This window comes from Sminthopsis crassicaudata, chromosome 3 (assembly GCF_048593235.1).
Source record: "Sminthopsis crassicaudata isolate SCR6 chromosome 3, ASM4859323v1, whole genome shotgun sequence".
Taxonomy (NCBI): Eukaryota; Metazoa; Chordata; class Mammalia; order Dasyuromorphia; family Dasyuridae; genus Sminthopsis; species Sminthopsis crassicaudata.
The window spans coordinates 229,765,520-229,788,481 of NC_133619.1; the positions used below are offsets into that span (position 1 = coordinate 229,765,520).

The window sequence follows — 22,962 nt, forward strand, 5'->3', positions numbered from 1 at the left end:
GCTGAACTAGAGGCAAAGATGAAAGGCAGAGGTGAGAAACCTCTTCTAGACAGTAAACTCTAGATCTTTAGAAGTAGCCCCTACTGAAAGAAATCCAACACCTGTTGTATGGTGAATTTCTTTTTAAGTCAGGATTTTGTTGTTGTTGTTGTGGGCAAATGAGGTTATGTAACTTGTCTAGGGTCATACAGCCAGGAAGTATTAAATGTCTAAGGCCAGATTTTCTGACTTCAGGACTAGTGCTCTATTCACTATACCAACTACCCCCTTAAGTAATGATTTTCTGATCAAAATGTCAGTTTTAAAGTATTCATGTAAGCTTAATAACTTATGTGGTATGGGAACTGGATTTGTTAAATATATTTTAAATAATTTGTAGCTATTTTGAGTATGTGCATATCAATTGACTTCTTTTAGATTACTTATGTGCACAATATCTGACATATTTATCTCAGAGGTGTGCCAGAAATAAAAATAAAATCTATGAGGAGTCATTTAATCTCTGGATCTCATTTTCCCTGTCTATAAAATAAAGGGGGTGGATTTTTTCCAAACTCAGGTCTTTCAACTATAAGTTTAGTTTCCTAACCTTTTTCTACCATAGCACCATGATACTCTTAGCATCATGTTTAATTAAAAATGAATTAATGAAATCTATGAGAGAGTTTATAGACAAGGACCTTAGAAAATACATTTAGCAACCATAACAATTATTTTCATCATGAGAATTCTTTCTTTTCCTTAACTTAGGGGTAGAGTGGAGAGCAGAAATCTATAAGGAGCTCCTAAAATTTTCTTTCTATTCAAAAGACATGGAGATTAAGTGAGATAGGCAATTGAGAAAGGTGAGATGTGAAGGGACCACATATGAGTGTTTTTCATGTACCTTCTTTACTCACATATGCTGCCATGTCAATGAATAAAAAATTTTGTCAATTCCATATCCTATTTCCTGGCTAAAAGTAATCTCATGGTGTAAAGACTTTATGGAAGCAACTCTGTGCTGCTCCCTGATTTTCTTTTATCTCTTTTATGAAAACTTTACTCATCATTCCAACTAATTTTTTTTTCTTTTGCAATTACCTATAGTACTTATAATCTCTAGTCTGTTTTAAAACTTCATCAAATCTTTATATCAGAAGGGAATTCAAACAGCCTCTAGTTCAATATATAGTTGAAATAGGATCCTTTTTATTAGTACCACTACGAATAACTGTCAGTGATATGACACTATACACACATATTCTATATAAATGCATACGTATATACACACATATGCAAATATTATCTTAGTGGCATTTCACAGTAGTCTCATGAGATAGGTACTAGAGGAATTATTTCCATTTCAAAGATTAATAAATAAGATTAGGCAAAATAGTGTGTATATGATCCTATGTCTAGTATTGGGGGAAGAATGTGAATCCATGTCTTCTTGATTCTAACTCCAGTATTCTTCCTATAAACCCCCAAAGTGGTCTCATATACTTTGCTTGAAGATCTTCAGTGACATTGGAGGCCACTTACAATAGTTTTGTATCATTCTAATTGTTAGGGAATCTTATTACCCCAAATCCACTTCTCTTAAACTTCTACCCATTGCTCCTAATTTGGCCCTTTAAGAGCAAATACAACAGTTCTAATCCCTCTTTCTTATGACAACCTTTCAGATACTTGAATATAACTATCAGGTCTCCTCTAAGTTTTTTCCTCTTAAGACCATCCCCCTTAATTCCTTCAATAATTTCTTATATGGGATGACATAGCCCTTCTTTCTTTTCAATCTGGTTATCCACTAGGAAGGAAGGAAGGAAGGAAGGAAGGAAGGAAGGAAGGAAGGAAGGAAGGAAGGAAGGAAGGAAGGAAGGAAGGAAGGAAGGATAATAAATAAATAAATAAATAAAACAATATTAATAAAAGTTGGATGAGTAGATACATAGGTTAGTGTGAAATCGTTATTAGAATAGGATAATAGAGAATATTGTTTCCATGATTGGAAAATTTAGAGAGCAAAAATAAAACCAAAGTGGAGTGTTCCCTCACTTACCCGCTCTGACTTTTTGGTGAGTATGTTTTTATCTTGTTATTGTTCCTTCCTCACTTAACAATCTCAAAAGGAGTCTTTTCATTCCAACTCACGGTGCTGCCACTGACCCAGGTGCAGAAATATCTAGTTATGGCTCTATTCTAGTTGGTGTGTGTGTGTGTGTGTGTGTGTGTGTGTGTGGTGTGTGCACATGTACACATGTTTACTGTTAAGGGGACCCTGAATTTACCTTATTGAGTTGCTGTATTTTCTAGGCATACTGAAATTAGAGTATTCAAGAGGTTTTGGACATGTCATTTGCACCTCCCAGCTGGACTCTGGGTGTCCCTTGGAAGTCAAGACAGGTGCCAGTCAGTTTTCAGCAAACTGAGAAGCTGCTTGGGCAGCTGAAACCCTTGTAAATAAGCTGACAATTCTATTTCTATGGTCTAACACTTCACAAGAGAAAAGAACATTACTTTTCCCAGCACTTTTCTCCTCTCATTTGGGAAGGCAATTAGATCTTTTCCTTTCCCCCATGACTTCTCCTTAGCTCTATAACTTAAATAATCAAAGCTTTTCCGGTATCACTGTATCACTATATTCCATATACCAGTTTTTAAAGTTCCACATGCATATTCATTTCTCTTGTAATAAATCCAGTTGCAGGGCATGTCTCATGGATTTGTGATTTTTTTTTTTTTTTGTTAATAATACACATATACCAATAATACCAATAGCTATCTATCTTTGCATATTTACTATTAGAGACAAAAGATATCAACCCCAGATCTTCACAACAATCCTGGGAGATAGGTACTATTATTATGCACATTTTGTAGATAAGAAAATTGAGGAAGAAAAAAGGTAAGGAATTTGCCAGGAAACATATAAATAGTAATCATCCAAGGCTAGATTTGAATTTAGTTCTTCCTGACTCTAAGGCCACCACTTTAACCACTGTACTATCTAGCTGCTTTTAATACTATTACACTATAATATACTCTATAACATTAAGATAAATTTTAGTAATATAAAACACTATAAAAGATATCTAATATATATTTTAAATTTTCACAGTAGTCTTAGAATTTAGATACTATTCTTTGCCTCCACATTTTACAAATCAGGAAATTGAAGTCAAGGGTTACTAAGTGATCTTCCTAAAGTTAGACAACTAATTATTTGTAAAGTGAAGTTAGAACTCAATTTTCCTGACTCCTGATCCAGTATCTTTTCTGTAGACTAATTTGAAAAGGGTGACAGGAGTTAAAAATAGGGAAGTGATTTAGAAAATCAACAGAACTTAAAAATAAGTTTTTGTAAGACACTTTTGACTTTAGATAGTAGAATCAATAAAGAACCAGTTAAAGGAAGAACTTTTTATTTGAGTCATCTGAAAAGAGCCCTTCACTAAAGAGAAAATAACAAAATTTGAAAGAAGATAGAAGGGACAAGAGATTTAACAGTGCAGTGGTCAGAGTTGATTTCCTCTATGTCCAATAGCAAATTGCAACTTGAACGCTATATCAGAAAACAGAGAAAAAATAAAAGTAATTTGGACTCTGTTCAGGAAAGCAGGTGAATGGATGACCCATTTGAAGAAAGAAATCTCATTTATATGTCTCAGCAAATGTTCCTCTGTCAAGATGGTTGGGAAGTCCTGATAAAAATGTTTATTTGCCATAAAGGTACAATAATCTTTCAGTGAAAAAATTTTCAAATACAACTATAAATAATTACTTGTTAAAATGAATTTTATAGGTATAACAAAGAAAAGTTAGACATTGGAAAGAGCATAGCTTACTGCTCAAACTTTTTTTCTATTCCAAAAAGGAAATATCACTGGTGAAAAAAGTGTACTGTTTTTATGGTATCATTTAAAATTAAATATTGTACCTAGTATATTATTGTTACTACATAAACACAAATAAGAACAGGGGAGCATGGCCTAGTGATAGATTCATCATTGTTGCAATCATTTTGAAATCTGTACTAAAGATGATATGAAGGATCAAAATATCAAATAGCACATCATTTGAAGAACAATATAATTGTGCCATAACTTTCAAGGTATCAAATGATTATAACAACAGATTTGAAACTTGTTGGATAGGATAGAAATTACGAGTGTTTTGTTTTATTTGTTGTTGTGGTGGGGAAGACAATCCACTATATTAAAGAGATTATTTTACATTCCCTTTGCCACGGAAAAGTCTTGGGAGAGGTGAAATGTGAGTAAATGTGAGCATAAGTTCTGATGCATCTTACTTGAGTTTTTAAGAGAGGATGAAGAGGATGTTGGAAGTGGGAACAGCTGTGGGTTTTTTAGAACTTGTATAATTGGACCTTGGATAACTAGTAACAGGATTGCTCCTGCCCAAAGCTTCTAGGAAAGCAGCATGAAACCAAAATAAAAATTAGGATGAGAATTCAGCCACTACTGAACTTTCCATTCAAGAAAACTGATATCAGACAATGGGTTTTTCCTTCCAATCCTCCTTCCTCTACTCTCCCTGCCTGGGGAAAAGCAGGTTACCTTTTATTTAAAATTTATTTATAGTTCAGTTTATTTAAAATTGAAGGCTAAAATGAAATGAAATAATATTTAACTAAAGCAATTTCTGATTTGTGTTTCATTAGTGGGGAAAGGGATACTAAAGAGAGACTGAGACAGACAAAGACAAAGAATCAGAGAGACAGAGACAGAGACTGGAGTGCTTTACAAAAGGATAGAATGAGATAGAGAAAATAGATTATCAAAAGTTACTGGGATTGATCTTGATAGAGGCTCAGGAGATAAATGAAAAAGAATCATAATGATTTATATTTTATAACTTTCCAAAACAGATTAAAAGGATGCATTTGTTTTTTTCATAGAAAAAGGATGAGCTCAGAAGTAGTTTCTGTCTGGTGGAAGGCTTGGCTGAGTGAGCTGTTAGACTGGACCATTTGTCCTCCCCAAGGAGATTCCTCCAGATAAAGCTAAGGATAAAGTGCAGAGAGAAAGTTATACCTGATTGGAGAAGGAGAATAACCAGTGATTTCTGTATTCAAAAGGTCAGAGGAAAGATAAAAATCCTAATTCTTCCTCTCATGCAGTAGTCCCAGTAGAATCATTTCTCCTTACACAAAAATCTCTCATAGACATTGGACTATAAGTACAAAGAAAGGAGGAAACTATAGAAGAATATAGAGAAGTCATGTAGTCCAGCTCCTTTAATTTACGGATATAGAAGCTGAGGTTCAGAAACTGGAAGCAATATATCTGAATTCATAAAAATAATAAGTAGCAGAGCTGGAACCTGAACCCACTAAAATGATTTAACAATTCAATCAAACATTTATTAAATGTCTTCTCTACAGAAAGTTCTTTGCAACATAATATCTGTCTGAGTTTTTGAAGTAGCAGATATGAGGAATTTAGAGCATCAGGGAAGTAGTAAAATGTGATTAAGATTGGGAAGCACAATCTGTAGGAGGGGAAATTAAAATCAGCATTAGGTTTTCTTAAAATTAAGGATTAATAAAAATATTAAAAGGGTACAATGGGAAATGTTAGGACTAATAAAGAAGCATAAATACAAACAATGCAAGATCATCATATTTGCTTCTCCCCAGTAAAAAGACAAGGAAATGAAAAAGGGAAAGGTGCCTTCTGATAAAGTGCTTTAGCTGAAACTAAAATACAAAAAGATCAACTTAATTGGTGAAGCAAATTCAAGAAAATTAGAAATAGAAACAGATGTAAGTAATTGAGAACAGACTTTCAAAGAAAATAAAAAACTTTTTTTTTTTTTTTTTTTTTTGCTGAGGCAATTGGGGTTAAGTGACTTGCTCAGGATTATACAGCTAGGAAGTGTTAAGTGTCTGAGACCAGATTTGAACTCACATCCTCCTGACTTCAGGGATTGTGTTCTATCCCACTGAACCACCTAGCTACTCCTGATAAAAGCTTTTTGAAGTTCAAAATTCATGTGTTAGAATTGGAAGAAAATAGATAATCAATTTCAGCTTCCTTCCTTCCCTCCCTCCTCTCCCTTCTTCCCTTCCTTCCTTCCTTCCTTCTTTCTTTCCTTCTTTCCCTTTTAACTACCCATTAACTTTGAGTAAGGAAAGAAAACTGTTGTTAATTTGCTTTCTGATCATATGTCTCCTTTGTAAAAAGATGGGGAAAAGTATATAAAGTTGAATTGCTCTCTAGGTAGTGTAAACATGACTACTTTTCTAGAAAATGAATTAAGAAATAAGAGAGTAAAATAGAGCCTTCTCCCAAAAGGTTTTCTTACCCACCAGAAAATTATTTCCTCCACTGTTGCTAATAGTGTTTGTTCCATTTAAAATTTCATTTACATTACTAACTCAATTGGATCTGATCTTATATCTCATTTATATTATTTGTTTATGGGGTATGAAAAAGGAATATCCTTCTCTATGTACCCCTATTAAATTTCATTTTGTTAATCTTATCAAAATATTTTAATATCCTGTTTCTGTCATCCAAAACATTAGCTATTTCCCCTATCTATGAAGTATACATTTTTGTTATATTATATATGCCTCCTATGTCTTCATCCAAGTTATTAATTTTTAATTTAGAGCCCAGGACAGAATCCTGAGAAATTAGATACCTCCTTTTAGATCATTCCATTAGTCAATATTCTTTTTTTTTTTTTGGTAATAGTATTATTCAAAGAGGTGCAAATTTAGATAACTATATTATCTATGTAGTTATTTCTTATTTTATTTATTTAGTTATTTTCTCATGCTATAATAAAATGCTATGTCTAGATTTGCTTAAAAAACTGTCTCCAGCTCTCTCTGGTGCTATTAGTCAAAAAAAACCCTTCTTTTTTATAATAGCTTTTTTTTTTTTTTTTGCATAGATAGTTCAGAACATTCACCCTTGTGCTCCAGATAAAATTTACTCTATTTATTGAAAAATATATCAAATAGGCCGAGCGAATATAATAAAGATGACAATACTCCCTAAACTAATCTATTTATTTAATGCTATACCAATCAAACTCCCAAGAAACTATTTTAATGACCTAGAAAAAATAACAAAAAAATTCATATGGAAAAACAAAAGGTCGAGAATTTCAAGGGAATTAATGAAAAAAAAATCAGATGAAGGTGGTCTAGCTGTACCTGATCTAATGCTATATTATAAAGCAGCAGTCACCAAAGCCATTTGGTATTGGCTAAGAAATAGACTTGTTGATCAGTGGATCAGGTTAGGTTAACAGGACAAAATAGTGTACAACCATAGCAATCTAGTGTTTGACAAACCCAAAGATACTAACTTTTGGGATAAGGATTCATTATTTGAAAAAAAAAAAAAACTGTTGGGAAAACTGGAAATTAGTATTGCAGAAATTAGATATGGATCCACACTTAACACCATATACCAAGACAAGATCAAGATGGGTCCATGATTGAGGCATAAAGAATGAGATCATAAGTAGATTAGAGTAACATAGGATAGTTTACCTCTCTGACTTGTGGAGGAGGAAGGAATTTATGACTGAAGGAGAACTAGAGATCATTATTGATCACAAAATAGAAGATTTTGATTACATCAAATTAAAAAGCTTTTGTACAAACAAAACTAATGCAAACAAGATTAGAAGGGAAGTAACAAATTGGGAAAATATATTTATAGTTAAAGGTTCTGATAAAGGCCTCATCTCCAAAATATATAGAGAACTGACTCTAATTTATAAGAAATCAAACCATTCTCCAATTGATAAATGGTCAAAGGATATGAACAATTTTCAGATGATGAAATTGAAGCTATTTCTACTCATATGAAAGTGTTCCAAATCACTACTGATCAGAGAAATGCAAATTAAGACAACTCTGAGATACCATACACTCCTGTCAGATTGGCTAAGATGACAGGAACAAATAATGATGAATGTTGGAGGGGATGTAGGAAAACTGGGATACTGATGCATTGTTGGTGGAGATGTGAAGAATTCAGTCATTCTGGAGAGCAATTTGGAACTATGCCCAAAAAAGTTATCAAACTGTGCATATCCTTTGATTCAGCAGTACTAATACAGGGCTTATATCCCAATGAAATACTAAAGAAGGGAAAGGGACCTTTATGTGCCAAAATGTTTGTAGCATCTCTTTTTGTAGTGGCTAGAAACTGGAAAATGAATGGATATCCATCAATTGGAGAATGGATGGGTAAATTATAGTATATGAATGTTATGGAATATTATTGCTCTGTAAGAAATGACCAGCAGGATGAATACAGAGAGGTTTGGAGAGACTTACATGATCTGATGCTGAGTGAAATGAGCAGAACCAGGAGATCATTATACACTTCAACAATGATACTGTATGAAAATATATTCTGATTGAAATGGATATCTTCAATATAAAGAAGAACCAATTCACTTCCAGTTGATCAATAATGGACAGAAACACCTACATCCAGAGAAGGAACACTGGGAATTGAATGTAAAATGTGTGCACTATTGTCTTTCTACCCAGGTTACTTATACCTTCGGAATCCAATTCTTACCGTGCAACAAGAAATTTGGTTTTACACACATATATTGTATCTAGGTTATACTGTAACACATTTAATATGTATGGGATTACCTGTCATCTAGGGGAGGGAGTAAAGGGAGGGAGGGGAAAATTTGGAAAAATGAATACAAGGGATAATGTTGTAAAAAAAAAAATTACTCATGCATATGTACTGTCAAAAAATTATAATTATAAAATTAATAAAAAAGAAAAATATATCAAAAAAGAAAATTAAATTAATCTGGCATGATTTATTTTTGTTGACCTAATGATGTCTTTCTGCAACCATGGTTTGTATTCCAAATACTATCAGTTTAATAATGGTTTTAGAATTTTTTTTCAGTGAATGATATCAAATCTACTTTCCCTCCTTTGGAGTAATCTAAATATTTTCCCATCACCAGTTTTTCATAACACATCTCATATGAATAAGAATATTCTCAATAAGAAAATATCTTCAAAGAAATTTTGTATGGTACATCTATACTTAAACACATTTTCTAATGCTTGAAATTCTCTCCCTTCTTATTCTGCCTTCTAGCTTTCCTTGATTCTTTTAAGAACCAGATAAAATTTCTTCAAGAAGCCTTTCTTGATCCCCCTTAATGCTAGTATATTTCCGCTCTCAATTCTTTCCAATACATCCTACCTACATCTTACTTGTTCATAGTTGTTTGCATTTTGTCTTTCCTATTATGTTATGATCTCCTTGACAGCAGGCACTGTCTTGTACCTTCTTTTGGATCCTGAGTGATGGTAGACATTTTAATAAATGCTCATGGGTTGAAGGTTAATCAAAGTGCTTTGTGAACCTTCAAAGCACTATGCTGGCTATTATTTTTGTAAATAATAATAGCTGGGAAATAGGGAAGTAAGACTCAGGGTTTGTGAAGCTTTTTGTAGCATTCTCAGTCATGCTTATTTCAGACAAATGCTATGAAAGTTTATTCTCTTCAGTCAAGTTGTACCAGAAGTACAAAAACTTATGCTGAGATCAAGTCTGTACTTTTTTCAAAGTCTTCTATTAACTGCTTTTCTTCTAAATTCTATACCTCTGCATGATTTTTCCTGACTTCTGATTTCAACTATAACGTGATTTGTGGTCAGAAATCCAATAAAAATGTATATCACAGCCTCTTGGCTGAGGTAATATCTCCTGGGAATCTATTTTCTTAAACGTGAATGAGACATAGTGGTAGAAAAATGGAACCAATCACCAACAATCTCTCTGATCTATGAAGAATAACATCTCCCATGCTGATTAAATAAATATAAAATCCTACGTTCTATAACATAGTGGCTCATAATGGCTATAGAATTGTTTGTTTTAGGTGTTAATCTTTTTTTAGGCAATTGGGGTTAAGTGACTTGCCCAAGGTCACACAGCTAGTAAGTGTTAAGTGTCTTGAGGCCACATTCGAATTCAGGTCCTCTTCAGGGCCAGTGCTATTTCCGATGCACCTTTGACTACAGTACTCAAAAGACATTGTGATTTAAGCTCTCACTCCTTTAAGCAGCCCATTAAGTCTTCATCATTCTCTTTGACCTCTTTATATAATATTTTCAGACACTCTTTCTTCAGGGTGAGTGCCACAGATATTTAGCCACAAAATAATCTATTGTTCTGAATGGTTAAAAAAAGCAAAAGGAATATTAAAGAAAAGTAGTCTTCACCTACTTATACATTAATGCATAACTGGCCCTCTTTTAAAAGCATATGCTGATTGTGAGGGGAGAAAGTATGCTTCTGCTTTTTGTCTTTGAATGACATACAACTCATAAAGGATTTGATAGCACCCCTTTCTAAGTCTCTTACAGCCTCTTACTATGAAAAACATTCAATGTTATACTGATCCATCAGCATTTTTCATGCTTGTCCTTTTCAAATCAAATCTCTTGGTATTTTTTTTGTTTGTTTGTTTTTTGCTGTTTTGGATTTTAGTTTTTTTTTGTTTTGTTTTGTTTTGTTTTTTTAGCATAATCTTGATATCTTTCTGTTCTCTGCATGCACTGTAGTGCTTGCTTTTATAATAGTACTGTCCTAGTACAATTAATCTTTTGTGTTCTATCTTAGATTGCCATTGTGGTGTGTTTTCAGAAGAATTGCAATGAGTGCAAGGAACTGTTTCCCTCTTTCCCCACATTCATAACTACAGAGATAATTCTGTTTTACCATCACTGTAGCTTCTCTACCTGTTGATCATATTCCCTTCTTACTGGTACTGCTGTTAATCTCACTATACTTTTTCTTATTCTCTTACCTTTGATTTCTTATTATTTGCATTTTTTTATATTTCCATGCCTTTCTGTTTCCATTCTAAAATAGTAGCCTTTTAACTACAAGACAATCAAAGAAATTATTTTCTTCTGCACAGAGAATTTCTCAAATGTCATGCTTCTTTTTGGGCACTCAGATGCTTCCTTACTATCAAAGAGGGGTGCTATTTGTGAGGATATTTTAATACCTGTTTATTCCCTCTTAGTTACTTTTGAATAAAAATATATATGTATTGTACAATTTAGAGGCCTCTAAAAAGTTGGTCTCTGAAATAGCCTGGGATTTAGTATCTTCCACAACATGAATAATTACATACTGATATTGACTAATAGAACTGTACAATGCATAGCACTAGTATTAGATTCTTTCTTTGCCTTAGGACAGCTTTATAATTCTACAGTTTCTCCTTTACCATCAAGTTCCTAATTCTCAAGGATTTCTCCCATCCCAGAGAAATCCCTTCCCTTACTTAAGCAGTTTCTAAAACATTATTTTTTTCTTTTAGTGTTTACAATGACTAATAAAGCTAGATTGTGATATCACACTTCATCAGTGAGTGTGATCATCTAAAACACTACTTCAGGCTTAAAATGTCTTTGTTTCAACCTCTAAAAATTCTTTACTTACACGTCTGGATGTGGTAGTAGAGTGAGATTTTAATTTATCATGTATGAAATTAGAAGCTCACGTGCTTTTCCCTTGATGACTCACTTAAAACGTTTTGAAAAACAACAAATAGATGGCAGAATGGCATAGAGGAAAGAAAGCTGGCCTTGGAACCAGAGAAAACAGGGATCAAGTCTTACTTAGGATACAAACTATCTGTGGTCTGCTATTGTCAAGTCATTTAACTTCTCAGTTTCACTGTCAAATTCCTAAATCTCTGTGATTATCTCTGTTAATGATCTGCACCAGCTCTTAAGTCAAGAGGACCTGAGTTCAAATTTCCAAATCTGACCTCAGGCACTTCCTAGATATGTGACCCTAGGAAGTCACTTAACTAAATTGCCTCAGAAAAAATAAATAAATAAACTTTTTAGAGTAAAAGTATTCTACATGCTAAAATGACTAGTGTAGATTCTACCCCCTTTTGACACAAAATGACAGGCTGTGTCAAAGATCAGGTCCTATTAGTACTTCTCTAAAGGTAAGAAGAAAGAAGGAAGGAAGGAAAAGGAAGGAAGGAGGCAAGAAAGGAAGGAAGGAAGAGAAAGAGGGAGAAAAGGAAGGAGGAAGGGAGGGAGGGAGTGAAGAAAGAAGGAAATAGTTTCCTAGCTGATCAGTTCCACTGAGTCCTCAATGGAGCATCAGAGGGCACTGAGTCCTCTTACTCAGGATTATTGTTTATCTTTCATTCTCAAAGAGGACCATGAGATCAGGGAGCTGATGCCATGATAAGCAAGGATTTAAGTAAGGAAGAGCTGTGCAAGGGTACCTGCATCACTTTCCCCTCCAAAAAGTCACCTCCCCCATCTGGGTCCAGCAGCCAGACATAGATCAGAATGTCTAGAGATGGCCCTGGTCTCTTCTTTGTCTAGTTACTTTCCCCAACAAGACAGAAGGAACAAGTGCTAATCTGTTAGGATAAGGCTGATGATTCCATTTCAGTAATCTTTACAGCCTTGATTAACCATAGAATATGAAAGATATCAGGGAGAAAGATTTCCCCTCCACCTCTTTGAATATATTGTTGTATCTGATCTTGAACTAGATGAATGGGACTATTTATTTCTTAAAAATTACTTTATACAGGTTTGAGTAAAACATTTTTCCATAGCTAAGGATAATCACATGTATTATTAACACAATAGCGGTATTATTACTTATGGTGCTAAAACACTAAAATATATGTGACTCTTTATATTTCTAGATTCTTCCTATTTCCTTACTTCATCAAATTGGCAAATCTTGCCTCAAAAATGTCTTTTCTGTATGTTTTTTCTCTCTACTTATGTGGACACAGTCTTGGTTCAAGCCCTTATCACCTCTCATCTGGATTATTATAAAACTTATAATTGGTCTTCTTACTTCCAGCATCTCTCATCCCAAATCAATTTTGCACAATTTGACAATAATAATCCTAAAGCAAAGGAAGTTGGACAAGGTACACCTCTTTCTGAGATCCCTTTCAGCTCAAAATCATGTTACTATGTTATTCAAGAATCTTCAATGGTTGCCTACTGCATATAGGATAAAATATAAACTCTTTAACTTGGAATTAATTGTTTTTCATATTTTGTTTCTAATCTACCATTTCAAATTTTTAAAAATGTTACTCCCTTTAATTTATTTGTTATTCTAGCTGATACGATCTATTTGATGTTCTCTGAAGATATTTCTCTATTCCCCATATCTGTGTTTCTATGAAGGCTATTCCCCATGCCTGAAATCCACTTTCTCTCCTAGTTTTGAGCTTTTAGAAAATTTTTGTTTCCTTTAAAGCTTCAGTTCAAGGCACCACCTATTCCAGAAGGCCTTTGTTGATTCCCTTAGTAGTTAGTATTCTCTCAATTGTCTTATATTTACTTATATTTATTTTCATGTTGTCTCACCCATAGAATGTAAGATCCTTGAAGACCTTTCCACTTTTGTCTATTTAACCCTAGAATCTAGTACATTGTCTTGTTCATGACAAATTGAATCAAATCTAAGAATACAGTGGAGTCCAATGAAAATCAATAACATTTCTAGTTATAGCATATATCTTTCATTAATGGATATTCTACAACAAAGTCAAAAAATCAACTATACCTTCTCTATAAGTGCCACCATTGACATGTGTTTTTAATAATAAATATTTGGAAGACAATAAAATTTAAAATCCACAATATTTATATTATTGAACTCATATTTTCCACATTCACAAAAGGAGAGTTCTCCATGCCAGAAACTATGTCAAACTTTCTAAAGCCTTTTCATATTTAAAGGGTGAATGACATCAGCTCACAGTTATATTAAAGCTATTCCTATCCATTGATAGGCCCTTTATTCAAAGCTCATGATGACACAGTAAACTTTACATTGTTTTCTTTTAAAAGAGAAATGTTTAGAGGGGTCAATATTTGAACACATAAGCTATGAACTAATGAGGATAAATGGTTGAGTCTTAGGACACCTCCAGGTTTAGGTTTTTATAAGAATTTATTCTAAAGAAAGAAACCAGTTAATCTTTTTTTCCCCATTTTTTGATATTCTCATACAAAAATAATCTTTCCTTTTACAGATATGATATATACAATCTTCAGTGTCCCTAAGAATTTGGGAAAGAGTTTAATAATCAATCTAGATTTTTTTTTTCTGCTCTAGTCTACTCTTGTAATGACTCCACTGGGTTAAAGGACACATTTTCTCTCAACAATTACGAATTATATCCTCTGGCAGCACAAAACAAAACAAAACAAAACAATCAATCCAACCCTTTTTACTAAACCTGTATAATATCATTAACTGATTTTCATTTTTAATTTGGAAATGTAAGAGCTTAGTTTTTGGATACCCAGGAAAGCCAGTGGTTTCTTCAATTCATGACTAAGAAAGGCAAAACATGTTAACTTTGAGATGTCCATTATTAATATTTTCTGATTGCTGGCTAAAGGTAGAATACAATAAGGAATGAGTTTTGATAGAATGTTACTCACATCCTTCAAAGATCTTTGTACAAGAGTATAGCTTCCTAGGGCCAACATCATATCCAGTAATTTTCTCTTTTTTTCCCTCAATTCTCAATTTACTACCTTTTTTGTTTTACTCTTCTTCACATAACTTGTTCCTCTTACACTCTTAATTCAGTGTTTCAACTTTGTTTTCTAAGAGGAATTTTGATGCTGTAATAGCTAGCATTTATAAAGTACTTTAAGGTTTGCAAAGTCTTATATATTTTCCATCTCATTTAATCATCATAACCCCATTCTACAGATGAAGGAAGCAAAGATAAGAGAGAGATTAAATGACTTGTCCAATTTTCTTGACTTAAAGTCTAACACTATTCACTGTTCTACTTAGCCACATTATTTAAACACAATGTTGCAAAGCTAAATGCATAATAAGGAACATTTTTGTACATGGAGAAGGAGCATAACTGCTATATAGTCACACAAAGAATGTGGTTACATTTGAAGAAAGTAGAATTGCCATTTATTATAGTAAATAAAGATTTAAAAGAGAAAGTTAAAAACAGGAATTCTAGGGACATAAAAGATAAATGGGCAGATTATGTATATTTAAACAGTCAACTAAAAATAGCATTTATTAATCCCATGTTTAGGCATTAGAGCTACAAGAGGGAAAAAAAGAGATAAAGTAATCTCTGATCTTAACCAGTTTATATTCTGAATTCTACAACATCCACACAAGTACTTAGTGAAATTATTCAAGTTTTTTTTTTGGTTTTGTTTTGTTTTGTTTTAAGAGCTAATTGTAAGTAAAATGCACAGATTTAAATAGAAAATGTTAGTATGTAAACCCGGTCTAATTATTATGGCTGGGATAAAGTTTGTTATAACCTTCCTACCCACATACATGAAAGGAATTTAGGAAAGAAGAAATTCTTCATGTTAGAAGAGCTAAATTAATTATGTGACAATGTTCTATAAAAACGAACCCAAAAATTACCATGAACATGAATCACATTTCTTTGGGAAACTGAAAGGTGTACTTTCAGTTGTCTCATCTAAATACTATAATGGTTTAGAAATAACATAAATCTTTATTGCCATTTCTTTTGGAGGTAATGTGGTATTATGGGAAAAAACATTGTCTCCAGATTCAAAGGATCTGAGTTCAAATCCCAAACTGTTATAACCAGTGTGAATTTAGGCAAGTCATCCAAGTTCATTAGGCCTCTGATTCCTCATTTACAAAAGGAGAGTATTGAATTCTAAGGATTCTTCCAGATTTAAATCTATAAACAATCTCTCTAAATAATATCTAAACATAAAATTGAATTTTTTAGTTAGGATTTGATCAAAAACTGTGGGGAAAATCTTTCATTATTAGAGAGTAAATAATTTCCTAGAATTTTCTTAGTAGTTTCCAACATTCTCTTCTATTTCTCAGTTTAAAGATTATAATAAAAATATATCTAAATGTATGGCAACATCTATATAGTTTTGATAATTCAATTAGGATTGTTGACATAGATCCACTTGTTCTTATATATGGAGTTATTTTCAGAGGTGAATTATAAAACTGGTAGAATAAAACCAAATTAGATTTTCCATGAAGGTCCCATTACCTAGAAAGCTCACAAATCAGGTAGCACCTAATTTGAGCTTTACGAGAACATTATGCCATTTGAACTTTGTTCCAAACAAATAAACTTGGCAAATTTATTTGGACACTAATGCTTTTTTGATGCATATTGTTATTGCACAGCATTAGACTAATGGCATTCAGTAAATCGATTTTTTGCACATGGGTACAATTAGGAGGAAAAAGAAGGGAGAAAAAATTGCAGATATTCACAATTTTAGTCTTCTACTTGGCATACTATAGACCTTTACTGTACTTTTCTTTTAAAGAATCATTTCACAGTGCTATAAATTATGTGAACTATTGAAAGTATTAAAAGATCAGTTTACTTACTGTTTCTTGGATGCCAGCGTACTGCATTTAAATATGCATTACAGTAATGGAAGAGAAACTCATGCTCAGATTGAAGGATTTTTCCTTGAAGCAAAGGCATCAGATCACGTCCATCAATAACTCTAAATAATAAAGCAATAGAAAATTGTGAGAGAAAAGCCATATGTGTCAGGATGGGAGGGAGAGGATTTGAAAAGAACTTCTAACTAAAAATCTACCTTTAATTAGTGGGAAAAAAGACCTATACAACTGGATGGGCATACATAGTGAATGATGAAAATCTCTCTTCACAAATTACCATGTTAAACTTCATATTTTACTTTACAATATAGTTGATTTTGTACACTTGCATTATTGTTCCAACTTACATTAGGATTTTTTAATCTCTTTGTGTAACATGGACCCCTTTCTACAAACCTCTTCTTAGAATATTTTTAAAAGCATAAAATAAACTTCATAGGTTTGCAAAGGAAAGCAATTGCATTGAAATAACATTTTTTTTTTTTTTGCTTTCAAATTCACAGATGTCCTGAAGTCTATTTTTGATTCCCTTAAAAATAGAAATGGGAGGATATGTGGATCCTAGGTTAAGAACCCTTGTATTACTTGGGTCAATAAGTGGTCAAAGAATATGAATAGACAGAATTCAGAAAAAGAAATAAAAGCCATCTGTAGTCATATAAAAAAATACTCTAAAACACTACTTTTTAGAGAATGACAACTAAAACAACTTTGGGGTTTATGCCTAATGTGAAAGAAAGGAAACTGACAAATTTTGTAGGGGATGTAGAAAAACAGGGCACTAATGCATTGTTGGTGCAATGATGAATTGATCTAATCATTATAGAAAGTAATTTGGTACTATGTCCAAAAGGCTATAAAATTGTTCATGTACTTTTACCAAAAAATACCACTACTAGGTTTATACCCCAAAGAAATCAAGGAAAAATAAAAGGACCTATGTGTACAAAAAAAATTCTAGCATGTCCTTTTGTAATGGGAAAGAATTGAGAATTAAGGAGATGAACATGAACTGGAGGATAGCTGAATAAGTTGTCATATGTGAATTGTGATGAAATATTATTGTGTTATAAGAAATGATGAGCAAGATACTTTCAGAAAAATGGAGAAGACTTACAAGAATTAATGTAAAGTGAAATGAGTGGAACTTAGAAAACACCGTACATAAAAACAGAAATGGTACAATAATCACCTGTTAATGACTTAGTTATTCTCAGCAGTACATTGATAGGAAACAATTCTGAAGGACTAATTGTGAAAAATGGTATACACATCCAGAGAAAAAACTGATATGTAATATTCTATTAAAAATGTAATGTTCTCTTTTGAGGTTTTCTTGGGGTCTCTGGGAGCAGCCTTCATTTCAGTTCAGTAATTACCACACGAGTAGCCAGGGGTTAAAGTCCAAATCCTGTATAATCTCCTTCAAAGTCTTATCTCCTTTACTTGGGGCTCAGCTAGTTTTCTGGAGGCCTTCAGATCTTGGTTTCAGTGGAGAATTGAAGGAAGAGAGCCTGCCACCATTTCTCTGTCTTCTTTCCTTCTGATTTCGACTGAGTTTGTCCAAGCATATATTCTCTCTTATTAAAGATATGAATCTTATAGAACTATAGTAAGTACTAAGTACATGTACTGAACTAGAGAACTGTTAAGCACCACGCTAAACAACCATTGTCTCAATCAATTCCACTGACTTAGCACCTTGTTTCAAGTTCTGGTCCATAACTGATAGAATCTGAATGTAGATTGGAGAATACTTTTTTCTTACTTTATTATTACTGTTTTTTAGGTTTGTATTTTCTTTTGCAGCATGGCTAATATGGAAACATTTATCAAATTGCTTATCTTTTCAAGAAGGAAGGGAGGGAATTTGGAACTCAAAGTTTAAAAAAAAATATTAAAAAGTTTCATTTACCTGTGATTGAAAAAATTGAATTTAAATTAAATATTAATTTTTAAAAAGAATTTTTGTATTAGATTCCAAACTCCTTGAAACATTTAAGCTATTATGGTATATAGTGCTTTTGTACAGTCTTGTATGATAATGGGTGAACTAGCTAATACATTGTTACAACTCAATCACTCTGTGAACAAGTCAAAAGGAAACAATGAAATTACAATTACTTTGTGAAGAAATCAAAGGAAAAGATTAACTTATAGTCAAGGTGAGCAGGCGAGTGGATGGTATGGTGAAAAGATTATTTAATTAGAGAACCTGGACTTTAATACCAGCAAATAAGTGAATTTGGGCAAGTCAGTTAACCTACATTTATTTCACTTTTGTCATTAATAAAGGAGTTAGACTAGAAGGTCCATAAAGGGCCTTCCAATTCTAAATCTCTTTAAGCCATCAGAGATTGTCCACAAGTTGTTTTTCATCTTAGATTGTCCCTACATGAAAGTAGTCAATATCACTGTCCTCAGTTCAGTCACTTGTCTTTCCTATGATCTGCTCCCCAGATACTCAATATAGTTTAATTGTATTTTTTTCTATTAAATTTCATTGGACCTTTTTAGCTTATAATAGGAGATGAGGGAGGCAATAGTGCTCTTTATTCAGAATTAAAATATATGGGAGCTAATTTGAAATCTTTCAAAATTACTATATTTTCTCACTAAAAAGTTTTCGTTTTTAATCTTTGTATCATCAGTACTCATGTTGCACAGTGTCAATCTTTCTAAATTAGAAAAGAAGCTTCCTATTCTAAAGAAAGGCTTTGCAAATCAACCAGTTCCTGTTCTTTGAATCATTTACACAGAATCCTCCAAAAGGCTCACAACCTACACACTTGATAAGAAAAAGAGAGCAACAAGAAATTTCAGAGAAGGGAATTAATTGAATTAAGAGAGAAAATCATACTTGTGGTTAATAAGATGATAGAAGGACTTGACCTCAGAAGCAAAGTTGGTGTGGGGATTCTGATAAATTGGAAATGTTGAGCCAGAAATTGGTAGGGGTAGGAGGAAAGGAAAGGTAGTAATGATTGGATGATGTAAAAAAAAAAAAAAAAAAAGACAAGGAAGAAGGGAAGAAGAATGGAGAAATAGAAATGCAGAAAAAGTAGGATCTCATTATATCCTTGGGAGTATAAAGAGCTCTTTGAAAATTGGGACTTCTAAGTCCAAGTGATATATCTCCATACGTTTCTTGAGGCATTTGTAGGTCTAAAAATTATTTAAGTCAGCTTCTTATATTTCTTTTGTATGCTTGACATGTGATTGGGATAGTCAGAAATCCTACCTTAGAGTTGTCCCAATGAAAAGAAATTTTATTTATAAATTGATAATTTTCAGCTAAAGTGTTTCAAAAGCAATCAATTTATGTTAGTGCTCTGCATTTAATACATGTTCATTTTTCCAAGGTTACAATACTAGTTCTGGTAGGGGAAAAATTGAGAAATACTTTTATCAAGAATTCTAACATTTGTTTTTTAACACTTTCCAAAATTACACACAAAACAAATATTTGTTGAATTTAATTTAATTTGTTAATCAGCAGAATTATGAAAACTGGTAAAATTCTTCATGTCTTGCTTCTCTTGATTTTTTTGCATAACAAAGAAAACTGTATTTTCACTTTTTTCCTTAAAAAGTCTGGATTTTTTAAAAAAAATATTATTATTCATCAATTTTGGTTTCCATAGAAGTGGTATTATTACTAAAGAAGACAATCATATCAAGTTCATGGATAATTAGGCAAAGGAGGATAAATAAAGCCAAAACACAGTAAGTAGGCTTACATTAAAGAGATTTTCCTAGTCAGAATGAAATGCAGATAGAATAAAAGGCTCTGATGAGAATTATTTATCCTATGTTTATATTTTCCCAGATTATAATGTTCTCAATCTACTCCTAAACTTCCTAATGAGCCATGGAAGGAATTTCTTCAAGTGGAGGGAAAAGATATACCTTGAAGTAAAGTAATTTGGAAATCAGTCCCAATAAATAGATAATTAAAGAAAAAAAATAATTACAAATTCATATTTAAAAAGAAGTTGTATTAAAATTCATTAAGCAATTATTAAATACTCACTATATTTAGGGCACTGTGCTAAGTTGCTAACAAAACAAAAATGAAAATATCGACAATCAGAACAATGCAGTTGAAATCAGGGACAAATCAGTTAAAAGGTTTAACTTCCATGTCTTATTCTAAATAAAGAGCACCAAACTTGCTCTATCATCTTTTATCACAAGGCATGAAAAAATTTGAAAAACATAACAAAATTATATATATATATATATATATATATATATATATATATAACATTATATGTCACATATGAATATTTGAATAGTGTTGCATCTTCTGAGCTGCCTCTGGTTTATTCAGTGTCATTAATATGCCTTAATGTAATTATAGTCTTGTTGCTGAGCTCTTCTTTGGTCTTGGCCCTTATTATTAATCATGAGCTTTCGAAAAGCCTACGGACTGAAAATTTTCTATTATCATAAGTTAAAAATAAGAACAAAAGATAAACTTGGACCAATTCCCAATCCCATTTTCTTGTTAACTATAACAGTTAGAATAAGAAACTTGGTGGAGACAGTTCTATTCAAAAAGAGCATCTATTCTGAAATACAATTTCTATTCTAAAATAGTAGTTACTGTCTTTAGTTCTTTTCATGTCCTTCCCATGAAGGATTAGGGACATAATAGTATGGCATTTTGAATTGGGTAGGAAAAAAAAAAGAAGGAAGGAACAAGAGGTGAGTGGAGAATACATACTAGGAGGATATATGGGGTGTGTAGAACTGTTAACAAAGCTGGCAGGGGAGGACGGATGGGGAGATCTTGAAAACTCGTATTGTTATCTCCCAGGAGAGAGGGAATATGTCAAAGGATCCAGATGGTGAGGTACTTGTTGTGCTAGCTGACAATGACTAACTTTATCTTAAAGAAATTACTCTTTGTCTTGTGTCAACTACAAGTTAACACTAGAATTTGGAGATATATATATATATATATACTTAAATGATGATGTGATGATGATAACATGAAACTAATCTTACTAGATCTTTTTTCTGCCTCATTTGCCCTCCTACCCCTGTCCCAGGCAAAACAAACAAACAAAAAATCCTACACTTTAATGTTTAAAGGCTTTTTGATTAGTAAAAACATTTTTTTTTCATCCTTTAGAACAGGAAATACTAGTTTGCACTCATTTTTAGCTTCAAATGCCGAGAGGATCTTATTTTTTATATCCTGTACCTAACATATCCTTTCCTAAAAGCATTCAATAAATCAACTGCCATGGAGAGTCACTTCATAACAATCCTGCAGAAATATTGGTCTTTCAAAGTAGAGCTCATGAAAAATGGAAAGACCTGATTTGTCTGAATTTTTTTAATAATGCCTACACTCACACAACTATTACCTTCTCAAAAAAATTTGTATCCAGAACATCATTTACCATAAAGGAGGGAAGTATGAATTTTCACAAAATTGGAAGCATAATTTCATTAAAACTGTTATTCCATATATGAATTTCCATTGTATACTAAACTCAGTAAGTACATAGCACAATATTTGGAACACAGTAAGAACATAATGATAAATTTCCGTCCATTGATTGGCTCAAATCTTCAGTCTTCTAAAACCTCCATTAGTGAAGTTTCTGTTCTAATGAAATGATACAACTTACATTATCTGCCACACAGCTCATTTCAACTAAGAGTTTTATGTTATAGCCATAATATAACTGATTTAAAGACTACTCTGGTTGTTTATACAATTTATTTTCAGAAAATGAACTACTTTTTGTTTTTTATTGAAAAATGAAATTATCTGAAAATCAGTCCCCACTCCCCGCCTTGGTAGCTTGCCCTTAGTATTCATAATTAATTTACATGGCTCTATAGTTATATAATTAAAGGTCAAGCTATATGCCATGAAGCTGTCCTTAACATTTAGTTAGAGATGGCTTTAGAAAGTTTCTCCAAAAGGTCTTTTCAGTTGTCCTTTGATATAATGTATGTTTAACAAAAAATAAGTAATAGCTATTTCATGGAAATAATAGTCATAGAGTCATGTTGTTATTGTTCAGTCATTTCAATCATGTCCAACTCTTTGTTACTTTATTTGAGATTTTATTGGCAAAAATGCTTTAGTGGTTTCCCATTTACTTCTTCAGCTCATTTTACAGATAAGAAAACTAAAAGAAACAGGGTTAAGTGACTCATCCACAGTTACATAGCTAGTAAGTATCAGAACAGATCTGAACTCAGGAAGAAGAGTCTTACTAACTTTAGGCCCAGCACTCTAACTACTTTTCCACCTCTTCATAGAATCATAGAATTTGGAATTAACAGAGACCTTAGAGATTCAACATCTTTTAACAGTTTTAGAAAATAGCCTTTAGAGCTGAAGTGATTCACTTCTAGTTCACATAGCTATATGTATCATGACTACAAATAAATAAACTTCATTCTAACTTAATTAAGAGAAAATTGGAAGGAAAATGGAATGGCATCTTACTTTTATAAACTATAGAAGGAAAGATCACAGTAT

General features: G+C 32.5%; 1 protein-coding gene across 3 annotated transcripts in view; it reads right to left on the bottom strand.

Annotated features, from left to right (window-relative positions):
* The window catches only part of STS (steroid sulfatase), a 215,700-nt gene that overhangs the window by 19,706 nt on the left and 173,032 nt on the right, over positions 1 to 22,962 (bottom strand). For all 3 annotated transcript variants that reach the window (XM_074300196.1, XM_074300197.1, XM_074300198.1), the window contains one exon: positions 16,431 to 16,552. In XM_074300196.1, the coding sequence (XP_074156297.1) occupies positions 16,431 to 16,552 (122 nt within the window). The remainder of the gene's footprint in view (positions 1 to 16,430; positions 16,553 to 22,962) is intronic.